Genomic DNA, 24977 nt, shown 5'->3' on the forward strand with positions numbered 1-24977 from the left:
GATACCAAACAAAATAATTAATTACCAATAGTTAATTAACTTATTAATTAATTTTTAATATTGATTCTTGTTCTTGTAATTTTTTTTTTAAATTCCAACGTGATCCGAGATTGAGGGTTCGCTAATATTAAGTGGAATTACATTGATTATTTTGAATCAATTATGTAGGCTAATCAATAATCTGGGAGAAGGTTTTCTTGATGTTTTTTTTTAATGCCATTAAAAAAAAGATCTGCTCTAGTCGGAATTCGAACACGAGCCTCCATGATTGGAGGCCAACGTGTTTTGCCACTGAGCTATTCAAGTGCTTATAAAAATAGACATTTTCATCAGTCTATTACTACTTTATTTTTTTTTTATTTTTGGTCTTTTAAGCGAACGACCTTATTCTCTACATTATTGTGATTATTGTCACGCGTTACTAGTCGCCGAGTTTCATGTAAAACTAAATGAATCAATTACGACTAACTGATTAAGTAATTGGGGCATCATTTTTTATTATTAAATAATGTTTCGTCCTAGACAATGATTCTGTATTTAAAGTTTCATATTGATAGAAAAATGGGAAGTGGGAGAACTTATGTGTAAAAGATTTCGACCAGTTGATGGTAACAAACCTGATCTTCCTGTACTTGTTTCAACCCTCCCATTGATTTAGTCAAGTTAATGCTTTTAAATACATTTAAGAAAACAAACAATACAAAAGATTAAAAGTAATTTATGTTTTTAAGTCACACAGAGACTGGGTTAAAGAAACATCTTGACATCTGAAATCTAGTTCAGATTTATTTCTGAAATAAAACACGTTAACGAGGTAGTTTGTTTTTACACAGACTCGTAGACGGGCCCTGTGGGTGTGGCTCCCTTGTTTTGTAAGCAATGCTAGTCTAAAAGCGGGTTTCGACAATTTCAATCCTGACGAGCGTGATGTCGAAATCTGATTTCAAAAGAGTTTTTTTTTTGTTTTTGAGATAAGACACCAGTGATCTGTTATAATGGTAATTGTTAATATTGTTATAAACCTGGTGGTGGCACAGATGGGGGTAGTGGTGTGTGTGTAGTCAGCCGACGCAAATCGCCCCAGGCCAGCGCTAGACGAGCGGTCAACCGTGACGAGCTACGACGGTCAGCCGAGACGAGTGTTAACATGAAGGTTCGGGAAGGATCGCCGTCGTGAACAGAGCTCAGGAGCGTCACGAGGGATGTAGTCATGTGACGAAGCTAGAAACGTCGAGCGATGTTCCGTCCGGTTCTAGAAGGCCAGTAGGGACCCTACATAAAGAGCGGATGTGTCGCAATCAAGACGGTGGAGAAAAGGGGCTCAATACAGCAAAGTTCACGACAGAAGGTTCACGACAGAAGGTTCACGACAGGGCACAGAACACGGTCGACTACAGCACAGTTCAACGGTGTGGTTCTGTACGGAGCATTACGACGGTTCAGTGCGGAGTACTGTCAAGTACAGTTGAGACGACTGGCGTCTTGATCTTGGTCTGCGATCAAGTCCGACACAACGAGCCTAGTGTGTGAAGTCAGTCCTTAACTGTTGAACCCAGTGCAAGCCCGGAACGAGACGGAGAGGCCAGTGAAAGAGTTGATACGGCGGAACGGTGTTATCGGAGAGATATTTGTACAGTGTACGTGTTGCCAATTGTACAGTATTGGCTGTTATTTATTGACATTAAACTGTTACGTTACTTTGGAGCCCTGAGTTGTCAAGTTCTTTAAGTTGGTGGTGTATGGTGCAGTTTGCAGAGAGCCTGGATGGTGAGATTCGTAACAATATGTAATAACTCTGCGTACCTTCTGTGACAAGTCAAAAACTCGCTGTCAGAGTCACTCTAAATTATCACAGCATTAATTATTATTTTCATTATTTATTTATTTTATTTTAATTATTTGTCCATCCTACCCCTAAATCATTCACCCGCCACACCTTTTCCGCTCCAGGCTAGACTTAGTTGACCACATTGGAGATAGCTAAAGCGCGTCCTTTCATTTATCTGCCCTTGATCGGGGAAAGGTAAACACACAATCTCTTTTGTCTTGCCCGCCGGATATCTGAAGGACGGTCGCGGTTGACACCACCTTGGTTTGAATGCAAGCTAATCCTTCTCCCCCCCCCCTTCTCTCACGTCTCTCTTTGATCTAAGAGATTACCCTGGTCAACACACCGCGTGATATTCCAAGGTGCGGCTCCCACCTCGAGTCAAATCCACCCACGTGTAAGATAAATCTTAGCCTAGGGCATTTCCTGTGTCCGCCCACATTCTCCAGGCCTGTATATAAGTAGATTCAAATCAAGCCAGACCCTTTCACTCCTCTATCGCTGTCGATCGAGTCTGGACTATATCATTTATTCTCCCTCCTAGAGGAATACCTGGTGCCTCCCTCAGGTGTCTGCCTATTTATCGGATCACTTACCTGCCTATTTGCCTACTGGCCTATCTATGTGTTTAGTGCTAATCAGCGCTGCACTTGCCTAGTTGCTATCAAGAATCACCTATTGCCTAGTTACTGGATCAACGATCCATTTACCTGCAGTTGTGCTCAGTGCTATTCAGCGCTGCATTTGCCTACTGAGATCTACTCAACTCTACTACTTGGCGCTATCGGCATTGCCCGCCTATTCGACAGCCCACCTGTCAAGCTATTAGGCGCGACGTCCCTATAGAGTCAGATCTGTGCGAGACGTCATAGCTACGCCAACCCTCTGCAACTCACTGGACATATCCTGTTACTCACACTGCCCACGGCAGATCAGCTCTGCCCGCAGTAACCTTGTGCCCACGGTATCCGGCCACCCGCCATACTGTGCCCACTACAGATACTAGAACTTGGGACTGAGACTCCACAAGAGCTATATCGCCGGCGTCCCTCTATCCGCTAGAGCGCCACCTCCAGCTGCAGAACCTCAAGCCAGGACCCAGCCAGCTGCGACATCAACAGGAATACCAGCTAAGTCAGAGGACAAAGTGACATACTCTCTTATTAGGTGCAAGAGTGATGATAAACATAGAATATACTAGAGATAGATGCAAACCCTCCCCCTTTTATCCTTATATGTATATTTATGTAAATAAATATTCTTTATTTTAACTTTTGTATCTATTTCTCATTGCTTTGTCTCGTTGCGTGTCTGCTCCCGATTCATATGCTGATAAGTGGGGGGTGTGATTGCTTTCAAAAATAATCATCCCCTAGACATAAAACGTGCCAAACACACGTCACATTTCCCCACCTGTCACACCTTCTGGAGACAACAAAGTAACAGGAAATCTTCATCCTTACAGCACTCCCTAGGGCCTCTTATCTGTTTAAGAAGGGAGCGAGTTTACCACCTTTGTCATCTTGGGTGGGGGGCTAATGTTTTGAGAGACACCGTCTATAAGAATACTTACACCAAGACTTCATGGAATTAGCAAGACCAATAGGTAAAAGATTATTCTCGGAATAAAGGATAGGTCACTATAAGTGCACAAAGCGTTATTAAATATCACACCTTTCAGCAGATCCCTTGATGCTACCCGTAGTCTATGTGTATGGAGTAGTAAACGTAGAAAACTGTGACATTTAGTATAAAGATTTAGAGATATAAATATGGTTCGTGCTTTTGTGACTATGTAATTCCTCTTTAAAATTGCACTGTATGTATTATTATCAGAGAAAATACATACTTTCAAGTTAAGTGATCTCAAACTTTAAAATGTACACTTACCTTCATAATAAAATGTAAAGCACATGGTCATTAATGTTTTGGCGGGAGAAAAGTCTTCTGCTTCCTTACATTCAAACAAGCAGACGGCGAAGTACTGCATCAGTCGGAAGAACACAGGCTCTGTCACTCTCTTGTTGTGAACTCTCTGGAGATGGCGCCAAATGCAAGTTGCAGAGTAGAAGTGTCAAGTGATTTCGTATGAAAGAAAAAAAAAAGAGTGAAAATCATCACAACAAATTAGCAGAAATGAAGAGCTGACATTGCTTGCCTAGGGGATCATCCCAAAACTTCCTCATTGAGTTCGAGTTACAAATATATATCACAAAAAAGATGTATAAAGAAACTAGAACTAACAGAAAATAGTGTAGTGAAATTTAAAACAAACGAATATTGGAATTTGATTAGTAAAATCATTATCTACCAGGACAGAAGAATAAAAAATAAAGTAGCTATACCCTATAATACATAAAACACTGAGCCATAATTTAGAAATAGAAAAAAAACCCTAAGAAATACTCAGAAAGACACAAAGATAGAAACACATTTCTTATTCCATACGCTAGGACAAATTAGTTCAAGTGCTCCTTCTTCCCTAGTGCCTGAATCAGCCAGGAAAACCAATGACTTTAAGTTTAAGTAATTGATTAACATGCATGACTAGATTGACACATGAAATGCGTAGGGCGTAACTATCTTCTTTTTTGAAGTAACGTCTTAATATATAAGATAAAAATAGTTTATAAATAATTAAAATTGCAATCCATTCTCCGAGCAACTATCAAAGTAATAGTCACAGTCTATCATTGTCAAGGAATGGTTTGAGTACCAGTTACTTCGGACCGATGTAATAGTTCCGCCGGAGTTAATCTTGTTGTAAGCCAGTTGACTTTTAGTTTCCCCTCACGATGAATCCACGAGACTAACCGAGATGAAATCTCTTCAGAAGTCACTAGACTCTAGTACACTAAAGTAAGAGTAAACTTGTTTTCATCCTTAACTGTGATCACAAGTAACTGTGTCAAGACAGCGTCTCTTTCTCTAAAATGTTTCAAGTCAAAAACGAAATTGGTTTATTCTGACAATCACTAACTTAGGCCAGTGTTTCCCAGACTTTGTCACGCGGAACCTGATCTATTGGAATAATTAACTAATAGGCCACCATGTGAATTAACCTGTCTAAAAATAAGCAAAGTGTTCCGCTAAATACTCAGAATGTGAGAAGTGTTCCGCTAAATACTCAGAATGTGAGAAGTGTTCCGCTAAATACTCAGAATGTGAGAAGTGTTCCTCTAAATACTCAGAATGTGAGAAGTGCTCCTCTAAATACTCAGAATGTGAGAAGTGTTCCGTTCCGTTAAGGAAAACGTTTGGGGAAAACTGAGATAGGCTCATGATAAACTGAGATAGGCTCATGATAAACTGAGATAGGCTCATGATAAACTGAGATAGGCTCATGATAAACTGAGATAGGCTCATGATAAACTGAGATAGGCTCATGATAAACTGAGATAGGCTCAAGATAAACTGAGATAGGCTCATGATAAACTGAGATAGGCTCATGATAAACTGAGATAGGCCCATGATAAACTGAGATAGGCTCATGATAAACTGAGATAGGCTCATGATAAACTGAGATAGGCTCATGATAAACTGAGATAGGCTCATGATAAACTGAGATAGGCTCATGATAAACTGAGATAGGCTCATGATTAACTGAGATAGGCTCATGATAAACTGAGATAGGCTCATGATAAACTGAGATAGGCTCATGATAAACTGAGATAGGCTCATGATAAACTGAGATAGGCTCATGATAAACCTTCTTCCTGAGATACCTCAACCAAGTGTTGTTTTTTTAAAGTCAATAGATTAATCCAGCACTAAACAATATGTTGTGTACACTGGACAACTACCAACGAAGTGAACACAGAAACATACACAAGAGAACTCTGCACTTGTTTCTGTGATTAGGAAGACGTTGGCTTGAAGATCTATTTGAACTCTTTCAAATCAAAAGACATTCCATTTAAATAGAACAATGTCTGAACTTAGTAAAATACTCTCCAAGCTCTTGCTAGCTGATTGCATGAAACCCTAGATCTTGTTTAGTGGACGTCCTCTATTATTAGAAATATGAGAAATACTCAACTTTTGAAAGTCAATTTGTTTATTAACGTTTTGTGTTTGCTCGTTATACTGAAGAGCTTTTCTCAAATCTTGTTTTTATTTTAATTTCTAAAAAGGGTTTTCTACAACAAATAACATGAACACTTTTTTAAAATTCCTCCTTTAGGAAGCCCATAACATTTTTGTCATCGATTATTTTACTCTTAACAGCTGGTGAGGGATGGATTTAAAAAGAAAAAAAAGGACATTTTTTTACTCCAAGCCAAACACCCGCTCCCCCCACCCCCCGAGAAAAATCTTGGTAACGCCCATGTATAGATTTACACACAGTGTGTACAATTCTAGTTTGTTGATACATATCCAGACATGGAAAGATTAAAAGATAATAGACTAGACTAGATTTCTGAATCTAGCTAGATATATGGTCAAATTCTAGTTTGTTGATACAGATCCAGACATGGCAACATTACAAGACAGTAGTCTGGAGTCTAGACTAGAAATATGGATCTAGGTATTTAGTAGAGAAGATTCTTAGTTTAGTAATAGGCCTATAGATCCAGATTTAGAAGAGAAGATAATTGGCCAAGATGACGACCTAGAAAACGATGGATCAATAGTTGTGTACGCAGTAAAATAAGAAGTCCTACATTGCATTGAAATTCACACCTAGCCATAGATCATCTGCAACATCTACCCTCTACGCCTCTCCAGTAAAAAGCAACTTATAAATTCAAGCAAAGTAAGCTTAGACCATAGACATAAATATATGACAGTCTATGGCTTAGACTATTTCAGAGTGGTAAACTTTGTTTTTTATGAGAACACTTTTGTGCAACATAAATACAGAGATGTGCAGAAACAATCAAAGCAATATCCAAAATAGAGCAGTGAGATTCATAACAAACGAATATTCACATTTGACTAGAGTAACACCTTTAGTAAAATCACTAAATTTAGAAAGCCTTCAGGACAGAAGACTCAAAAGTAAAGTAGCAATTATACATAAAACACTGAACCAAAATACAAAAACAAAATCTAATAAAGTACTCAGAAAGACACCAAGATAAAGGCACATTCCCCGCTCCATATGCTAGGACAAATTAGTACAAATGCTCCTTCTTCCCTTGTGCTATTAGAGCATGGAATGGGTTGCCTGAGCCATAGCCAGGGAAACCAGTGACTTGGCAGAATTTAGGTCATTGGTTAATATGCAAGACTCAGTGGAGTAGCTAGGATATTTGATGCCCTGTGCGGCAGTTCCTCATGATGCCCTCCGAAAAAAAAAGTTTAAAAACAGTGAAAAGTTTCTAATTACAAAAAGAAATACAAGTGAATCTCAGGTGCCAACAAACGATCGATCATTTTATTGTAATTAGTTGTTTCTACTAGATCTTGTTCAATTGACGTAATGGCCAAATTAGCGAGTCGTAAATTCGTCATCGTTGATTTAAGTAATTTCTTCATCAAAGTAAGTTTAGAAAAACTTCGCTTGCTTGCCACACTTACCACAATAGTAAATAAATATGCGAATCAAGATGGCAATATTCGGAGACTGACACTTTTTTTTTTATAAAACTCTTGTTTTGGAAGTTCGGAGACCTCTTGACAAACTGCGACATTTACCTGAAGCCCCCAGACAAACACAAAAGAGATTGGACCATTACTAATTAGTAATAAAAGGAAACACCATTATAAACGTGTCCATAACCACTGCATTGAACAATGAAGTAACATCATGTAAGGCGTCAAAAAAAAGTGTGTTGCCTTAAGAGATTTAAATAAATCTGTTAAAATTTAATTCAAGCTGGGCTACAGCTTACATTTAATTTAAGAGAGAATATAGGACATAACAAATGACCGAACAAATATTTAAATGTTTTTATTTATGTAATTACAATGTATAGTTCTACTGAGAAAGTTTGTCCTCATTTTGATGACCCCCACCACTTGATGCCCCGTGCGGCCCGCACCACCCGCACATTGCTACTGGCATGACTAAATGCATGACGCGTAGGACGTAATCATTTTCTTTTTTTTGTTGTAACGTCTGTATTATATAAGATAAGATAAGTTTTTAATTTAAAAACATTCGAACCCATCAATTTGTTGAAGTTCGAGTCTGTTCCATTTTAGACACGCTAACAATGGCATTATTTCTCTCACCAAACTGTTGAAGAGGTTCTCAAAACAAATGTTACGGTACCCCCCCCCCCCCCCTCCTTTCTCTCAGTCTGATGGATCCAGACGTGGCCAGTACCGAGCACCGTTAGGGAGGTCATGTTCATGTTATTGCAAGTTCTTGCCATCTCAATGAAAGACCCACCCATAAGAAGACGAGACATGGCCAGCTCATTCCCATTACGACAGACACTCACACACACACTGGAAAAAAATACATGGACAGCTCGCACGTTTATCGATCCCTAGTCCTGGTGGACAAGTGTGGTCACCTTGACTGTGACATGACCAACACCAAATTTCCTTTAGTTCACAGGGAGACCACCCTTTGTTTTTTTATTAACTCACCCACTTTTAATGCTCAGATCAAACACAATGTATGTCAAAGTTAGACCTGGAGATCTAAGTCTCGTTTGGTTAAAGGATGCAATAGAAGTTCTTGCCACAGTGGACTGTTTAGCACCGGGGGTTTTCATTTTAAAGATATGGTTAAAAATCTGTAAGTAATCAGTTTCATCCAAATTACATTGTCTTCAGAAAAAGAAGAGAAAGCGATATAAGGAAACATAAAGAAATATGTAAAAAAACAAAAAAACAATTGGAGACTATTTTGAATAAATAGACAAACTAAACGATATCAAGGACTTATGTTGAAAGATAGCTGTTGGTCTGTTGCCAACAGAATAATAGAAATAAGCTTGTGCTACGAATGAAAGGCTTATTTCATTTTACAGTGCTAAAAATAAGAAAGATATAAAAACAGCAACAAAATTTTATATTAAATGTAATTGTATCAATTAGTTTGGATCAGACAAGCAATTAATTTGTTAATAGATCGAGCAGACTAACAATAATAAATCTGTGCGATTAGAAATATTTTTACATATTGTTTTTGTTTAGCGAAATTTCATTCTTTTAGCTTTCTATGAGCATGCTCCTATCACTGGTCTGGACCCATTGGGAAATTAGAAAAGGGGGGGGGGGAAGGGAAAGAAAGAAGGGGGCATCCTGTTAAGGTTACCGTGGTTGCTTTTTAAAGGCATTTTATAACAAAAAAGTTGTACGATTTGAATTCGAACTCGAATGCTCAAACTTCCTCAAGCCAACACGCTAACCACTGTGCCAGTGAAGTGTTTATGAAAATAAAAGGTTTTAAGCTATCTATTGTTAGTTTCAAACTTTTAAGTCGACGACCTAATTCTTTACACAAAGTATAAAGGGGACTAATTCAACGTATACAGCACAATATCTTTCCCTTGTTCCGATACCAAACAAAATAATTAATTACCAATAATGAATATATTTATTGAATTGTTATTTGTTTTTATATTGATTCTTATAGTGTCAGGTACAAGATATGATTGTGCATAGTTTCATCTTGATCAGAGAATGGGTGTGGGAGAAATAACGTGTTTAAACCTTTTGCCAGACAGACAGCGTGAGTTAATCTAAGCTTTGTAAAAACGCTCTACGAGCCTACATTCTTAATCCACCAGATAACCGAAAAGTTAGCTTTATATTAAGATTTCTGTTAAAGCGCAAATGATGGCTAATAACTTTGACTTATACCCTACTCTTTAATTGTGGATTAATTTCACTTTTAAAATCTGATCAAAGAACGTGTGGAGATAAAGTAATGGATTTTTTAATTGTTCATCTTACTTATTTTTTTCCAAGTCTCGCCTCCATAAAAGAGTCCCGAAGATGTCAGAAAATAATTATAATATGATTTGTTTAGCTAGATTTTGATTAAAAAGAAACAATCTCTGTGTTAGTGTGGTGGTATCTGGTGTTTGTGAACAGCTCAATGATCGAACGTTTGGGGGTTCCCTTCCGTACCACATGCACTGGCTCAGGGTCACGTGAACGGCTATCGTCGTCTGATGGATGACACTTCCGAATCCACAAGGGATTTCACTCGGCTCACTCCTGTGCACGCAATAAGGCCAAAAAGAAATCTATTGATAGCGTGGGTGGTCAGAAAGATTACAGAAAAGGAAGGGACAGGACCTTACGTGATCAAATGTCCGAAGGACAAAAGCGTTAAATAATAAGTAAATTGTAAAAGTAAAGCTCTGGATCAGGGACTTCATTGAATAATGCACCAAAGTTGACATTTATTACCAATGGTGCATTATAAAGAAAATCGACGCTGTCTTTAAAAATTGAATAAAACAAAACATTGACATCTGTAACTAAATAAATATTCTTGGTGTTTTTTTTTTGTTGTTTTCTTTTTTTAGTTTGGAATTTTAGGTTCTCAATTTCCACCACATAGAGACCATTTAATTGTTGTTCAATTTTTGTCTAAAAATAAATATGTAGCTCTAGTTGGATACTTACCATCGATAAACCATCCTCATGTTAAATCTAGATCTTACTTGATATAAAGCTAGATCTTACTTGATATAAATCTAGATCTTACTTGATATAAATCTAGATCTTACTTGATATAAAGCTAGATCTTACTTGATATAAAGCTAGATCTTATTTGATATAAAGCTAGATCTTATTTGATATAAATCTAGATCTTACTTGATATAAATCTAGATCTACTTGATATAAATCTAGATCTTACTTGATATAAATCTAGACCTTACTTGATATAAATCTAGACCTTACTTGATATAAATCTAGATCTTACTTGATATAAATCAAGATCTTACTTGATATAAAGCTAGATCTTACTTGATATAAATCTAGATCTTACTTGATATAAAGCTAGATTTTACTTGATATAAATCTAGATCTTACTTGATATAAAGCTAGATCTAAGCAGACAATGTTTCTAACAAGAATGTGTCTCCATTGGTGACAAGACATCTTGGAAAACAAAACAAAATCTACACAAGGGACTTGAACTTGTAACAAGAAAAACATATGAAAAAAAATACTTTAAAAACAAAATAAACACAATTTAAAAAAAAACAAACAACTTTTTAAAAACAAAGATTATATTACGTGTAGTTTGGATCACTCATGTCAATAGATTTGTAATAGATCTAGACAAACAATAATAAATCTGTGCGATTAGAACTATTTTTACCAAATAATTTGTTCAACAAAATGTCATGCTATCTCTCTACGCTAAGATCATATCACTTGTCTGGACCAGTTGAAAAAGGATGAAAAATAGGAAGGGGGAGAGAAAGAACGGGTTATCTGGGAGATCCCTTTTAAGTGTTTATTAAAAAAGGGGGAACGACCTGGGCTAAAGCCTTCCCATGCTTCTCATGCCAACACGGTAACCACTCTGCTAATGAAGAGCTCATGAGCATGTAAGACTGTATAGCTATCTATGTTTGTTTCAAAGTTACTTAAAACTATGAAGGGGAATAATTCAACTTATACCACATTTCAGTCAAGTACTATTTCTTTCCCTTGTTCGCGATACCAAACAAAATAAATTAATCAAATAATTGGTACTTTTTTTTTTACTCTTGTATTGTCGGGTAATAGAAATAGTTGACTGAGATCGGGTGTCGGAGAAGTAGCGAGAAGAAACTTTTGAGCCGACAGAGTGAGTTGATAGAGGCTTTGTAAGTGTAAACAAACTTTTGAGAAGACAGAGTGAGTTGATAGAGGCTTTGTAACTGTAAACAAACTTTTGAGCAGAAAAAGTGAGTTGATACAAGCTTTGTAATTGTATAGAGTCACAGAAACGCAGCTGGTAAACATTGTGACGTTATAACAGGTTGCAACGAAATTAAAATCAAGGACCTTCATCGAGTCTCGCATATCGTGTTACATTTAGTGGCTCAGATACGAGCTGAATTTCAAGGACAAGAACCAGCAGAAATGAACTTAGCGAGTGGCACTAAACTAGTTTTTGAGCAAGAACCAGAGTTTTTTAGCGGCCCCCGTAAAAGGAAAAAGCCGCTATTAGGTTTGTGCAAAATGTCCGTCTGTCTGTCTGTCCGTCTGTCACACTCAGATCTCGAAAACTAGAAGAGATATGAAGAATATTATTTCACCATTAAATGCGGCTTGAAAAGTTTAGGTGCAACGGCTACTTTTGGTTTTCTAAAAGCAAACCGTTTAATTTATAAAATTAATTATGCAAGCGATTTTTTCATAAAAATACACCAATTCTAAAACAATTACGTAAATGTAAGGGAGGCAATGTTACAATATGCTAACAAAGATGGATTAATTTTGTGTATTTTCAGTATCACTAAATCAAATATGTTTATAAAATGTACAAGAAATGTTTACAACAAATATGAATAATAGTTAAAGGTGTTTTTTCTGGTCAACTAGCTGCTAAAATTAATAGAAAACATTTCTGTTTGTTTATAAAGGCTAATAATGCACTTTGTATGTAAATGTCACGCACATTTTTTAAAATGGACTTTTTATGCAGCGACTTTCGTGCAGTAGCGTAACGTCGCAACATGCTATGGTGCTAAACAATTTCTTAAACTTTTTAAAAAAATCAGATTTTATTTATTTTTTGTTTAGTGCCCCTCATCCGAATAAAAGAAGCTTATTTTTGTGCGTTTTGTCTGTTGGTCGGTCTGTCCGTCACGATTAGATTAACAAATAACACTAAACGAAGGCTATTGAAAATCTGATTTAATCTTTAATTTTTCATTCAGGAATATTGCAATAGTTTTAAGTATCTATAATAGATTGTTCCAGATGTTTTGTGAAAACCAAATCAATGCCAGCGAATATTTTTTTTGCTCTTCTAACTTATATTTGATTTTATTTCCATGCTTAAACGTTGCAATAAACACATCATCTTTTATACATTGTTCCGGTTTTTTAATGTAAATAGCATATACATGCTAAATAAAAATATCTATACCGATTTATATTTCAATAACTATAAAGTTGTTCCGGATATTGTTTTATAACAAATAAATTATGTCAAATGATTGTTTGAAATCGCATAATTGACTAATATTACACTTATATTCTTTGACACTATGTCACTGTAGTTTATTTATCCATATCAACTGTTCCGAATTTTTAACTTAAAACAAATTTATGTCAAATGACTTTATTTTAAAAAAAAATATCGACAATAGGTTGTTCAGGATTTTAAAATAAGAAAGTAATTTACTAGAAACGATTATTGAAAATCACTTTTTAATTTATTTGAGTTAATTTTCTTGCCGAAACACAATAAAAGTTGTTTAATCGGTAAAGAATGTTCCGGATTTTGTTTCCAAATGTTTGAAATCCCTCTTCTAATAAATACAGAAATAAATTTCTCTTTTACGAAAATTGGTTGTTCCGGATTTTTTAAGAAAAATATTTTAACTCTATTTATGTAAAATCGCACTTCTCTCTTACACTACATTTAACTTTCTAGCTAAAATGTTAGAAAATCTTATTATCGTTAATATTATGTTCCGATTTTTAAGGAAAACAACTTTCTTACACCAAAGTATGGTTTGAAAATCTCTCCATAAGGCTATGGTACATCTAATTTTCATAACAGACCATCCCACAAATTTAATTAACGGTATCTCACTATAAATACATAAACATCCGGAACAATCTATTATAGAAACTTAAAACTAATGCAATGTTTCGGAAGGGAAATTACATTTTAATCAGATTTTCAATAACTTTTAGTCTTTTTTTTTTCGATATTAACATGACGGACAGACAGACTGACAGACAAAACAAAAAAAAGCGTCTTTAATCCCTTTATATATATGTTATATACATATTTAGTCTAACTAGCCCATCAAATGAAATGCTAAAAGAACTCACTCGGTGCACCAATGTCTATGAACACTCGACAAGCTGCTCGTATAGAAGACATTTTTTAGTCTAACTAGGACTTGTGGCGTAATGGAATTTTTTTCCTTTGGCGACATATGGAGTTAATTCTTTAAATGAAATGCTAAAAGAAATCACTCGGTGCACCAATGTCTATGAACCCTCAACAAGCTGATCGTATAGATGATATTTTTTAGTCTAACTAGGCCGTGTGACGTATTGGATTTTTTTCCTCTGACGTCAGATGGAATAAATTCTTTAAATGCTAAAACAACTCGGTATAGTAATGTTTATTAAACCTCGTAATATGACTCGCATTTTAAAAATAAAATAGCTAGATTTAGATCTAATCTAGATTTTTTACACTAGATCTAGATTTTTTTTAAACACAAAAACTAGATTTTTTACACTAGATCTAGATTTTATTTTTACACTAGAGCTAGATTTTTAAAAACTAGATTTAGATTTAAGTTCTAATTAAAATCATTGTAGAATCTAGATCTAGAATTTTTTGGTCTAATTTAGAATGTTTGTTGTTTTACATGTTTCGGATTCGCCTCTCTTTGTAATCTTGTTTTTTTTTTTTTTTTTTAAATCTCAACATAAGTCTTTGTGGAACAAACACACACAAAAGTCTGAACAACTTTCAGAAACAGTTTCTAAAACCACAACAAAAACCTTGTTAAAAGAGATCTAGGAAATAGCCTTGCACTGTCTCGTTAACCCTATAGTGTTAGTGTAGAGAAAGTAAAAGCCAGAAAGCCGACAATGTGTCAAGAGAAACTCTAACTTACCTGTGAGTTAACGTAGCGAGGAAACCAAAGTCTAACTTACCTGTGAGTTAACGTAGCGAGAAAACCAAAGTCTAACTTACCTGTGAGTTAACGTAGCGAGAAAACCAAAGTCTGCCAGGGGAATACTGAGAGAGAGAGAGAGAATAAAAAGTCAATATCAATTCAAACGTTCTCAATGTTAACTTCACATGTAAATCTATAACGTTATTGTTTGTGATGGTCTAGAAAACATTCACATTTGAACATTTCATTATTATAACCACACAACAGAGTCTACTGCCATTGGAAGCTTGTAGCAGTAAAGTAACCTAGTGTAAACTTCACTGTAGGGTGGCAGTGTTTAGCAGTCTGATACGTAAGAAAGGTGGTTCCATTATATAAACACGAACACGGCATCTACAGTTTCTTAATGGACAAAAGGAAGAATCAAATGATTAAAAGTTCAATGGCGTAAATGGACAAATGGAAGAGTTTAATGGAGTTAATGAAAAATGGTAAAGCTAACATTGAGTTAATGGACAAATGGAAAAGCTAACACTAAGTTAATAGACAAATGGAAGAGATAACATTGAGTTAATGGACAAACGGAAGAGTTAAATGGAGTTAATGGACAAATGGAAGAATTAAATGATCAAGAGATAACATTGCGCAAGCAGTCCTTTATTTTTACATCTGACTTTTTAAATTGGTTCCATACAATGTATTTGTTGGAAAGAGCAATGTGATAGTTCTATTAGCCATGTAACAACGTTCTAGCTATTGGCCACTGAATCAGGAGAGTTTAGATCTAAATGTCAACTACTTCATGGACTCGAGTATTTCCAAAAGAAATCTAATTATTTGTCTCCTATGAAATGTCACGTTGACATTAAAGACAGAAGTAAGAAAATAAAATAAACTCTCTCAAATAAAATAAAAAAAATTCTTTACAATTGAAGCTATTACTTGAGTTTCAAGAGAGAACATTTTTCTTTGGTTTAATGAAGTACAGATGAAAATAAAATGTTTGAAGAATACATTCCAGCAATGCTGGACTCTTTCAAAACTGACTCACCATTTACAACGCGACTGTAACGAGACTGGGGAAACTCTCAACCAGTTCTCGTGATGTTCCAGGGCTAAAAACAACCAAGTAGTGTCAGCCCGAGGGGAGATACACGCTTAGAAAAACTCTTCACTTAAGCATGTGCTCAAATCTTGCTGGACATTAATTAACGTCTGGTTCCTTAGGTACTTTAAAGACACTCATTCATAGTTGAAAATATTTTGATTCATGTTATTTTATGTTCATTTTAATTTTGATCCTATTTTTGTAAGGAGCAGAAATGTAGAGACATTAATGGGAAGTTCCGATATAGTTTCGTCATTTTGTTTTGATTGACTTGGAACTATAAAAACGTATTTAACATCAGAATCATCAACAACAACATCAATATCAACATTAACTTTAACAACATAAACAAACATCAACATCATCAACTTCAACAACTTAAAAGACAACAACTTAAACATTAGCAACAGCACCAACAGCATCCTCTTTATCGACTTATCGTCAACTTGCAGAAATCGTATCACTTGCAGAAGTCATCACAACTAAGACCTTAACAACATCTTTATTTTGAAACATCATACTCTACTACTATCAACGTCGTCATCAGTACAACTACTACATCAAACACCATCACACAACCACAATATTCAACATCATCGCACAACCACTATCTTCCCCTTTACCTTGATGACAATCATATCATCACCATGACTCCATGCTACAACATCGCTGCCCTTACACCCAACACAATGAACTAGACTGTAGCCACCCTCATTAACATCGTCATCTTCCACAACATTTCAGTTTCATTTTCAGCTTCATTTTCTTTAAACCCCAAGTTGTTTTAAGACAACCAAGACCTTTTCCTGAAAACCTGTTTTCCTGAATACCTGCTACTTGGGTGTTGTTTCAACCCTAATGGTGTAGTTTGTATTTGTGTATATGTTTTTTTTTAATGTTTTATTTTGTCTGTGTTTTTATCCGATATTTTATAGACGGTCGTTGTTTTTTTTATTACGTTGTTATTTGTTAGTTTTATCACACGGATAATTATGAGCCATTACCTGGCCATGGCAGACCCATGTGACCACAAGATTTATGCTGTGACGTTATTGACAGGCTCTAGTCGTAATGGACGTGCCTGTCCTCTCATGTTGCAGTTTATTGGCCGTAGTCACGAGATGGGGAGTGGGTATGTCTGTGGGGGTTTATGTGGTACGAACCCTCACCAATTATAACACATTCATAGTTACATACACATTTATACCCCCCCCCCCAACTTACACTGACGTTACACATACACACGCTAACGAACACACATGCACACAATACCATACACACAAACACTTGCAGTCATACTGATTTACATACACTTGATAAGACAATGAATCATTCTTGTATTCTTCATTCTTTCTTTCATTCGGTTTTTGTGTAGTTTAAAGTTTTTGTATTATATATATGAACAAATAAATGCACTTTAGTAAAAATCTTTAATAGAATTTAAATAGCGCCCTCAAAATATTATGAACGTTATACCAATATTTACATTATCTTCAAAAAAACATCACCTATTGTTTTTAGCTTTAATATAAGGAACTGCTTTCCATCAGGGCATTGTTTTATCAAAAGAAGCCGTTCGCGCTGGTTTCTTACTTTGCTACTTTGAAGGCCAGAAAAATGTTAGTAAATAAATACTATATGATCAGTGGCGTAGCAAGGTGTACCCTTGGGTCTATTTACTGTTCAATAATGGACGTACTAGTTTGTATCAATGTTTCAAAGTTTGACACCTAGAATTGTTTTAGGAATGTAAATGTGTAGAATGGGAACAAGATCTTATAAAATATTTCTTTATTCATTTGAAACACCGTTAACTCGTTTAATTCTGTTAAAAAATTGTACAAAAATTGACTTTAAACTTGTGTTAGAGTTTCACTCCAAACGTGATCAGATTATTTTACTCTACTTGCATTGGAATGTCTTTTGGTAAATATGCTGATTGTCACACATTACATTGGTCTTATTGGGGAGAGGGGGACCCACCAAAAGATTCTTGAACCCGGACCCAAGGGTACCTTGCTACGCCACTGATCATATAGACTATAGATCTATACACTAGTTATGTTTTTTTTTACCCGACTTTGCTCTTTTTTTGTGTGTTCTTTTTTGTTTTGTTATATAATACATTCATTTATTATGTTTCCATCTATGTCAAGATGCCTCAAAGACCAAAATCTAGTGCACTCGTTTGTTGTAGGACAACTTGACATCTCCTATTATCACCGCTAATATCTAAAGAACGTTCATAACAAGTTTTATTTAGATTGGTCTAATCATTTGATCTCTATAAATGACATACATACATACATGCATACATACATACATACATACATACTCCTTACATTCTACTTAACATACATATACTGAGATATTCATAAGGAAATTTGATTAAGTTTTGAATTTCAAAAAAGTAAAGCCTACCTGGCACAATTCACCAAACTTGGCCTTTTCTGTCTGAGAAATCTCCTCTCTGAAACAACAACACAGAGATATAATTGGATACCACTGGTTCACATAGTCACTTGGTTGATGAGGAAGATGTTAGTTATTAGTTTACATTATTTTAGTTTACTTTATTAATTTCATATTTAAAATATTTGATTAGCAAATGACGTATGAAATAATTAATATGTGGTTTCTAAAAAGGTGTTTAATTTAATATGTGTCTAGGTGTCATAAAGAGAATTAATCAGATAGGTGTGACTTTATGTGCAACTTTGTAAAAATGTGTATGATAAGTATGTAAGCATGTAAAATAAGTAGATAAGTGCCTAGGTACATATGTGCTTAGGAAAATCATTAATCAGATAGACGTGACTTTATGAGACACAATTGCAACCTGCTTAATTACCAGATGTTATGCGTTCTGGACTGTCGTTCGGTAGTCTCCAAGGCCCCGGATTCAAACCCTGCCCCCTGCCATCCCCCGTCAAGCGGGAGGCTCGGGCTAGGACATAACATAACCCTAACCCAGGATCTGAAGAAACATCCGAAATATGTTAAACAAACAAATAAGGGTCCACCCATGGGGGATCTGTAAGAAATACAGGCTATAGCTATATTTTTAGCATGAATATCCAGAGTTGTGAAATACAAACTGTCGACAAACACAATCCTTCCTCCATATAAAGTAGACTTGTGCAGGACGAACGTATGTTGCCGATGTACTTGTACAGTTTGGCTGGCGTAGAAGCTGATGTTGTTCTTTTTAGTGACTCGTTGTTAATATCCACAAGTATTCATTGAATTTGTTGAACACGCTGTGTCGACCAATCTTGTGTGGTGCCCCAATGGTCAAACAGACTAAGGGATAAGTGAAGGTGAAGGTTGTCAGTTGAAGGCTGGTTGACCTACCGACAAGGTGGTCGGTGAATGGCTAAGCTCTCATTCGAGGCTATCGGGAGAAGTCCTTCTCTTTGGTCATCTAAAAGGCTCGTGGCCTCTAGCTCGGGGTCTAATGTAAGATGAATACTAGCAATAAAAAACACTAAACACTGTTATTTAAATCAAAATTTTCCTAAACATTAATTTAATGAACTCCTGAATCAATAAAGCCTTACATTCGGGATTTCCCAATCGCGATAGTCCTTTGAAAACCGATGTTGATTTAGACCTAGAATGTAGATCTCTAGCCAAATTTAAATTTAATAAATTTTTTACTTAAAAAATGATAAGTCACATTCGAGTTTTCCCCGTGTGGCCAACGAGCTAGTTATTCTTTTCTCAGCGGATCCAGGTTCCATGAAGGAGTGACTTGACTAGGGATATTCATATTATACAAATTAACAAAGCAAATTTCACTCAAAGACCTTGCGATCTATGATGATGCTGTTTAAGGTCAACTGTTTCTGTGGCTTACGGTTAACGAGGCTGTCATGTGATTAGCACAACGACCAACCGCCTTTACTTTTCCCCAACTACTGTCTGGTACCATTTGAGCTGGGTGGAATCAGATTGACCCTAAGGATCCCGAAAGTAAAAATGCCAGGATTCTAACCCGGGCCCCCTCTCAGTTCGGAAGCCAAGCACTTTACCACCCAGTTAGTGTAACTCTTGTTTCACATAGCACTTTACCACCTAGTCAGTGTAACCCTTGTTTCACATAGCACTTTACCACCCAGTCAGTGTAACCCTTGTTTCACATAGCACTTTACCACGCAGTCAGTGTAACTCTTGTTTCACATAGCACTTTACCACCTAGTCAGTGTAACTCTTGTTTCACATAGCGCTTTACCTCCCAGTCATTGTAACCCTTGTTTCACATAGCACTTTACCACCCAGTCAGTGTAACTCTTGTTTCACATAGCACTTTACCACCCAGTCAGTGAAACTCTTGTTTCACATAGCACTTTACCACCCAGTCAGTGTAACTCTTGTTTCACATAGTACTTTACCACCTAGTCAGTGTAACCCTTGTTTCACATAGCACTTTACCACCTAGTCAGTGTAACCCTTGTTTCACATAGCACTTTACCACCTAGTCAGTGTAACCCTTGTTTCACATAGCACTTTACCACTTAGTCAGTGTAACCCTTGTTTTACATAGCACTTTACCACCTAGTCAGTGTAACCCTTGTTTCACATAGCACTTTACCACCTAGTCAGTGTAACCCTTGTTTCACATAGCACTTTACCTCCCAGTCAGTGTAACTCTTGTTTCACATAGCACTTTACCACCTAGTCAGTGTAACCCTTGTTTCACATAGCACTTTACCACCCAGTCAGTGTAACTCTTGTTTCACATAGCACTTTACCACCCAGTCAGTGTAACTCTTGTTTCACATAGCACTTTACCACCCAGTCAGTGTAACTCTTGTTTCACATAGCACTTTACCACCTAGTCAGTGTAACCCTTGTTTCACATAGCACTTTACCACGCAGTCAGTGTAACTCTTGTTTCACATAGCACTTTACCACGCAGTCAGTGTAACTCTTGTTTCACATAGCCATATTTTTATTTCTTTTTAAATTTTTATTTTCATATTTACAACTTCAACTCTCAATAATTTAGAGTGGTTGTTTTGTGTGTGTGTGTGTGTGTTATTATATGTGCGTGTCTGCACATGTGTTCATGTACGTGTTAGTGTATGTGTACCGTCTGCGTGAGTGGGGGATGTGTTGTGTTTTGTAAATGTGTTAGTAGGTAATGTTATTATGAATGTGTTTTAAATGTTGAGTGGATCGTACCACATAAGCCCCCACACAGATTCAAAATCCAGTGACCACGGCCAATAAACGGCATCATGTGTGACGTCACGACAAGAGGAGAATCGAACGTACATTAAAATAGAGCCTGCCAATAACGTTACACCATAAATCTTGTCGTGTGGTCACGTGGGCCTGACTGGCTATGTTATGGCTCATTATGAAGCTGAAGCTTCCAGACAAAAACGTAATATATAAAAAGTAAGGTTAGAAAGATAGTTTGTCTGGAAGTCATAAGGTTAGATTGAAAGTTTGTCTGGAAGTCGTAAGGTTAGAAAGAAAGTTTGTCTGGAAGTCATAAGGTTAGAAAGAAAGTTTGTCTGGAAGTCATAAGGTTAGAAAGAAAGTTTGTCTGGAAGTCATAAGGTTAGATTGAAAGTTTGTCTGGAAGTCATAAGGTTAGAAAGAAAGTTTGTCTGGAAGTCATAAGGTTAGAAAGATAGTTTGTCTGGAAGTCGTAAGGTTAGAAAGATAGTTTGTCTGGAAGTCATAAGGTTAGAAAGAAAGTTTGTATGGAAGTCATAAGGTTAGAAAGAAAGTTTGTATGGAAGTCGTAAGGTTAGAAAGAAAGTTTGTATGGAAGTCGTAAGGTTAGAAAGAAAGTTTGTCTGGAAGTCATAAGGTTAGATTGAAAGTTTGTCTGGAAGTCATAAGGTTAGATTGAAAGTTTGTATGGAAGTCATAAGGTTAGATTGAAAGTTTGTCTGGAAGTCATAAGGTTAGATTGAAAGTTTGTCTGGAAGTCATAAGGTTAGATTGAAAGTTTGTCTGGAAGTCATAAGGTTAGATTGAAAGTTTGTCTGGAAGTCATAAGGTTAGATTGAAAGTTTGTCTGGAAGTCGTAAGGTTAGATTGAAAGTTTGTATGGAAGTCATAAGGTTAGATTGAAAGTTTGTCTGGAAGTCATAAGGTTAGATTGAAAGTTTGTCTGGAAGTCATAAGGTTAGATTGAAAGTTTGTCTGGAAGTCATAAGGTTAGATTGAAAGTTTGTCTGGAAGTCATAAGGTTAGATTGAAAGTTTGTATGGAAGTCATAAGGTTAGATTGAAAGTTTGTCTGGAAGTCATAAGGTTAGATTGAAAGTTTGTCTGGAAGTCGTAAGGTTAGAAAGAAAGTTTGTCTGAAAGTCATAAGGTTAGATTGAAAGTTTGTCTGGAAGTCATAAGGTTAGATTGAAAGTTTGTCTGGAAGTCATAAGGTTAGATTGAAAGTTTGTCTGGAAGTCGTAAGGTTAGATTGAAAGTTTGTCTGGAAGTCGTAGGGTTAGAAAGAAAGTTTGTCTGGAAGTCATAAGGTTATATTGAAAGTTTGTCTGGAAGTCGTAAGGTTAGATTGAAAGTTTGTCTGGAAGTCGTAAGGTTAGATTGAAAGTTTGTCTGGAAGTCATAAGGTTAGATTGAAAGTTTGTCTGGAAGTCATAAGGTTAGATTGAAAGTTTGTCTGGAAGTCATAAGGTTAGATTGAAAGTTTGTCTGGAAGTCATAAGGTTAGAAAGAAAGTTTGTCTGGAAGTCGTAAGGTTAGATTGAAAGTTTGTCTGGAAGTCGTAAGGTTAGAAAGAAAGTTTGTCTGGAAGTCGTAAGGTTAGAAAGAAAGTTTGTCTGGAAGTCGTAAGGTTATATTGAAAGTGGGTCCCCGACTTTTTTTTTTTTTTTTTTTTTCTCTTCTTTTTTTTTTTTTTTCATTTTTTTTTTTTTTTAGGAAACCTCAGCTTTTTAGCTTTGACTTCAGTTGTCTAGCTTAGTACATCCTAGGAATCCTTGGGCTTTTGCCTCTTTTCTTTGCCTCTTTTTTTGGGCGTTGCCTCTTTTTCGGGCTCTTGGCCTCTTTATTGGGCTTTTTTTTTTTTTTTTTTCAAAGAAAACACACAAAACATCATTCTAAATTAATAATAACACAAGGAATCCGCTTAGTTAGACATTATGGATGCATCATACTAAGGAATATATAATAGAAATATATATGCAAATAAATCTACAACATTAATTAGGTCTAAAACATAACCCATGAGACAGGTATTGTTGCTGGCGTAAAAGGAATGGGTCTTCGTGGTCTTAAAACAAGTTAAATCAATAGAAAAGGAAAGCTTATCTAAAAGAAAGTGCCGAAAAAAAACCTATCATATATCTCAATACTGGAGGAATAAAATTATTTTTTTCTATCTAAAACGAAATTAATTAATTAATTACCACTATTTTGTAAAATTATTTTTGATTAATTCCCTTATTGTTATCTACCTTGAGCTGAGTTTCAACTTGAACCATGAATTGGAAGTACGAGAAAAAAATTATAAATCGTTAAAAGGAAAATTAACTTCTCATATACAGCCTCATCTCTCAGTAAGTAGCATTTATTTCCTTTTTTCGATACCAAACAAATAAAGTAATTACCAATAATTAATTAACCAATTTGTTTTGTGTTTTTATTGACTCATGTTTTGTCAGGTACAATGAACAACTGTATAAAGTTTCAATACGATTGGAAAAGAGGTGAGGTAGAAATAACTTGCTCAACATTTGTTTCAACAGATAGAGTATAAAGTTTGTTACAATAGACATTGCCACACAAGTTGGCAAGCTGCACACCTCATTTCTTTTAATTTTCAACAATTGTTTTTTACTTTTGGTGATCTAAACGTGACAGACGAGGGACGGACAGACGCATAAACTAATAATAGCTTTTCCCCGAAAGCAACTAGAGATGATATGTTTCTGTCTAAACTATTTTGTTTGAACCTATGGGAGTGGTAGTTATGGAAGGCGATATTTAACTTCAGTCATTCAGTCCAGTGAGAGGGTAACTGGGTACATGGATATTTACAAAATACATTCAGTCATTCAGTCCAGTGAGAGGGTAACTGGGTACATGGATATTTACAAAATACATTCAGTCATTCAGTCCAGTGAGAGGGTAACTGGGTACATGGATATTTACAAAATACATTCAGTCATTCAGTCCAGTGAGAGGGTAACTGGGTACATGGATATTTACAAAATACATTCAGTCATTCAGTCCAGTGAGAGGGTAACTGGGTACATGGATATTTACAAAATACATTCAGTCATTCAGTCCAGTGAGAGGGTAACTGGGTACATGGATATTTACAAAATACATTCAGTCATTCAGTCCAGTGAGAGGGTAACTGGGTACATGGATATTTACAAAATACATTCAGTCATTCAGTCCAGTGAGAGGGTAACTGGGTACATGGATATTTACAAAATACATTCAGTCATTCAGTCCAGTGAGAGGGTAACTGGGTACATGGATATTTACAAAATACATTCAGTCATTCAGTCCAGTGAGAGGGTAACTGGGTACATGGATATTTACAAAATACATTCAGTCCAGTGAGAGGGTAACTGGGTACATACATATTTACAAAATACATTCAGTCATTCAGTCCAGTGAGAGGGTAACTGGGTACATGGATATTTACAAAATACATTCAGTCATTCAGTCCAGTGAGAGGGTAACTGGGTACATGGATATTTACAAAATACATTCAGTCATTCAGTCCAGTGAGAGGGTAACTGGGTACATGAATATTTACAAAATACATTCAGTCATTCAGTCCAGTGAGAGGGTAACTGGGTACATGGATATTTACAAAATACATTCAGCTACTTCGTTGAACGAAACAGTTTTAAAAGTTGCATGCTGTCAAGATCTTTTCACTGATCTAAACTAAGGAGAAATCTAGTTGCGATAAAAACTTAGTATATTAACAATATACAAACTTAGTATATATAAACAATATTCAAACTTAGTATATATAAACAATATTCAAACTTAGTATAAAAATAATATGCAAACTTATTATATAATTAAAATAATACAGACTTCATATCGTTATACACAATAGCCGCTTGTTGACAAAGAACGAAAAATCTGGTAGTCTAGAAAGTTCTTCAGTACTTTTGGTATATGAGCGATCCCTTTGAAAAGTGCTGACATATAGCGGAACAAATGAATCTTGAATGTTCTCTGTTCTGACAGTGACTGAGAGAAGCTCAAAGGTCAGCTCTGAGCTAACTGCCATGTCATTAGTGGAATATGTCCTTCAGACTTCTAGTAGTTTTAGAGAGTAATCTTTCACGGATTATTTC

The 24977-nt window shown here is 35.8% G+C and overlaps 1 protein-coding gene across 1 annotated transcript in view; it reads right to left on the reverse strand.

Moving 5' to 3' along the window:
- The window catches only part of LOC106051434 (uncharacterized), a 79844-nt gene that overhangs the window by 26230 nt on the left and 28637 nt on the right, over positions 1-24977 (reverse strand). Inside the window, exons 3-5 of the mRNA XM_056035298.1 lie at positions 18086-18134; positions 14634-14678; positions 3719-3863 (exon numbers count right to left, since the gene is read on the reverse strand). Coding sequence (XP_055891273.1) covers positions 3719-3863; positions 14634-14678; positions 18086-18134 — 239 coding nt within the window. The remainder of the gene's footprint in view (positions 1-3718; positions 3864-14633; positions 14679-18085; positions 18135-24977) is intronic.

Source organism: Biomphalaria glabrata, chromosome 7 (genome assembly GCF_947242115.1).
Source record: "Biomphalaria glabrata chromosome 7, xgBioGlab47.1, whole genome shotgun sequence".
Classification (NCBI taxonomy): Eukaryota; Metazoa; Mollusca; class Gastropoda; family Planorbidae; genus Biomphalaria; species Biomphalaria glabrata.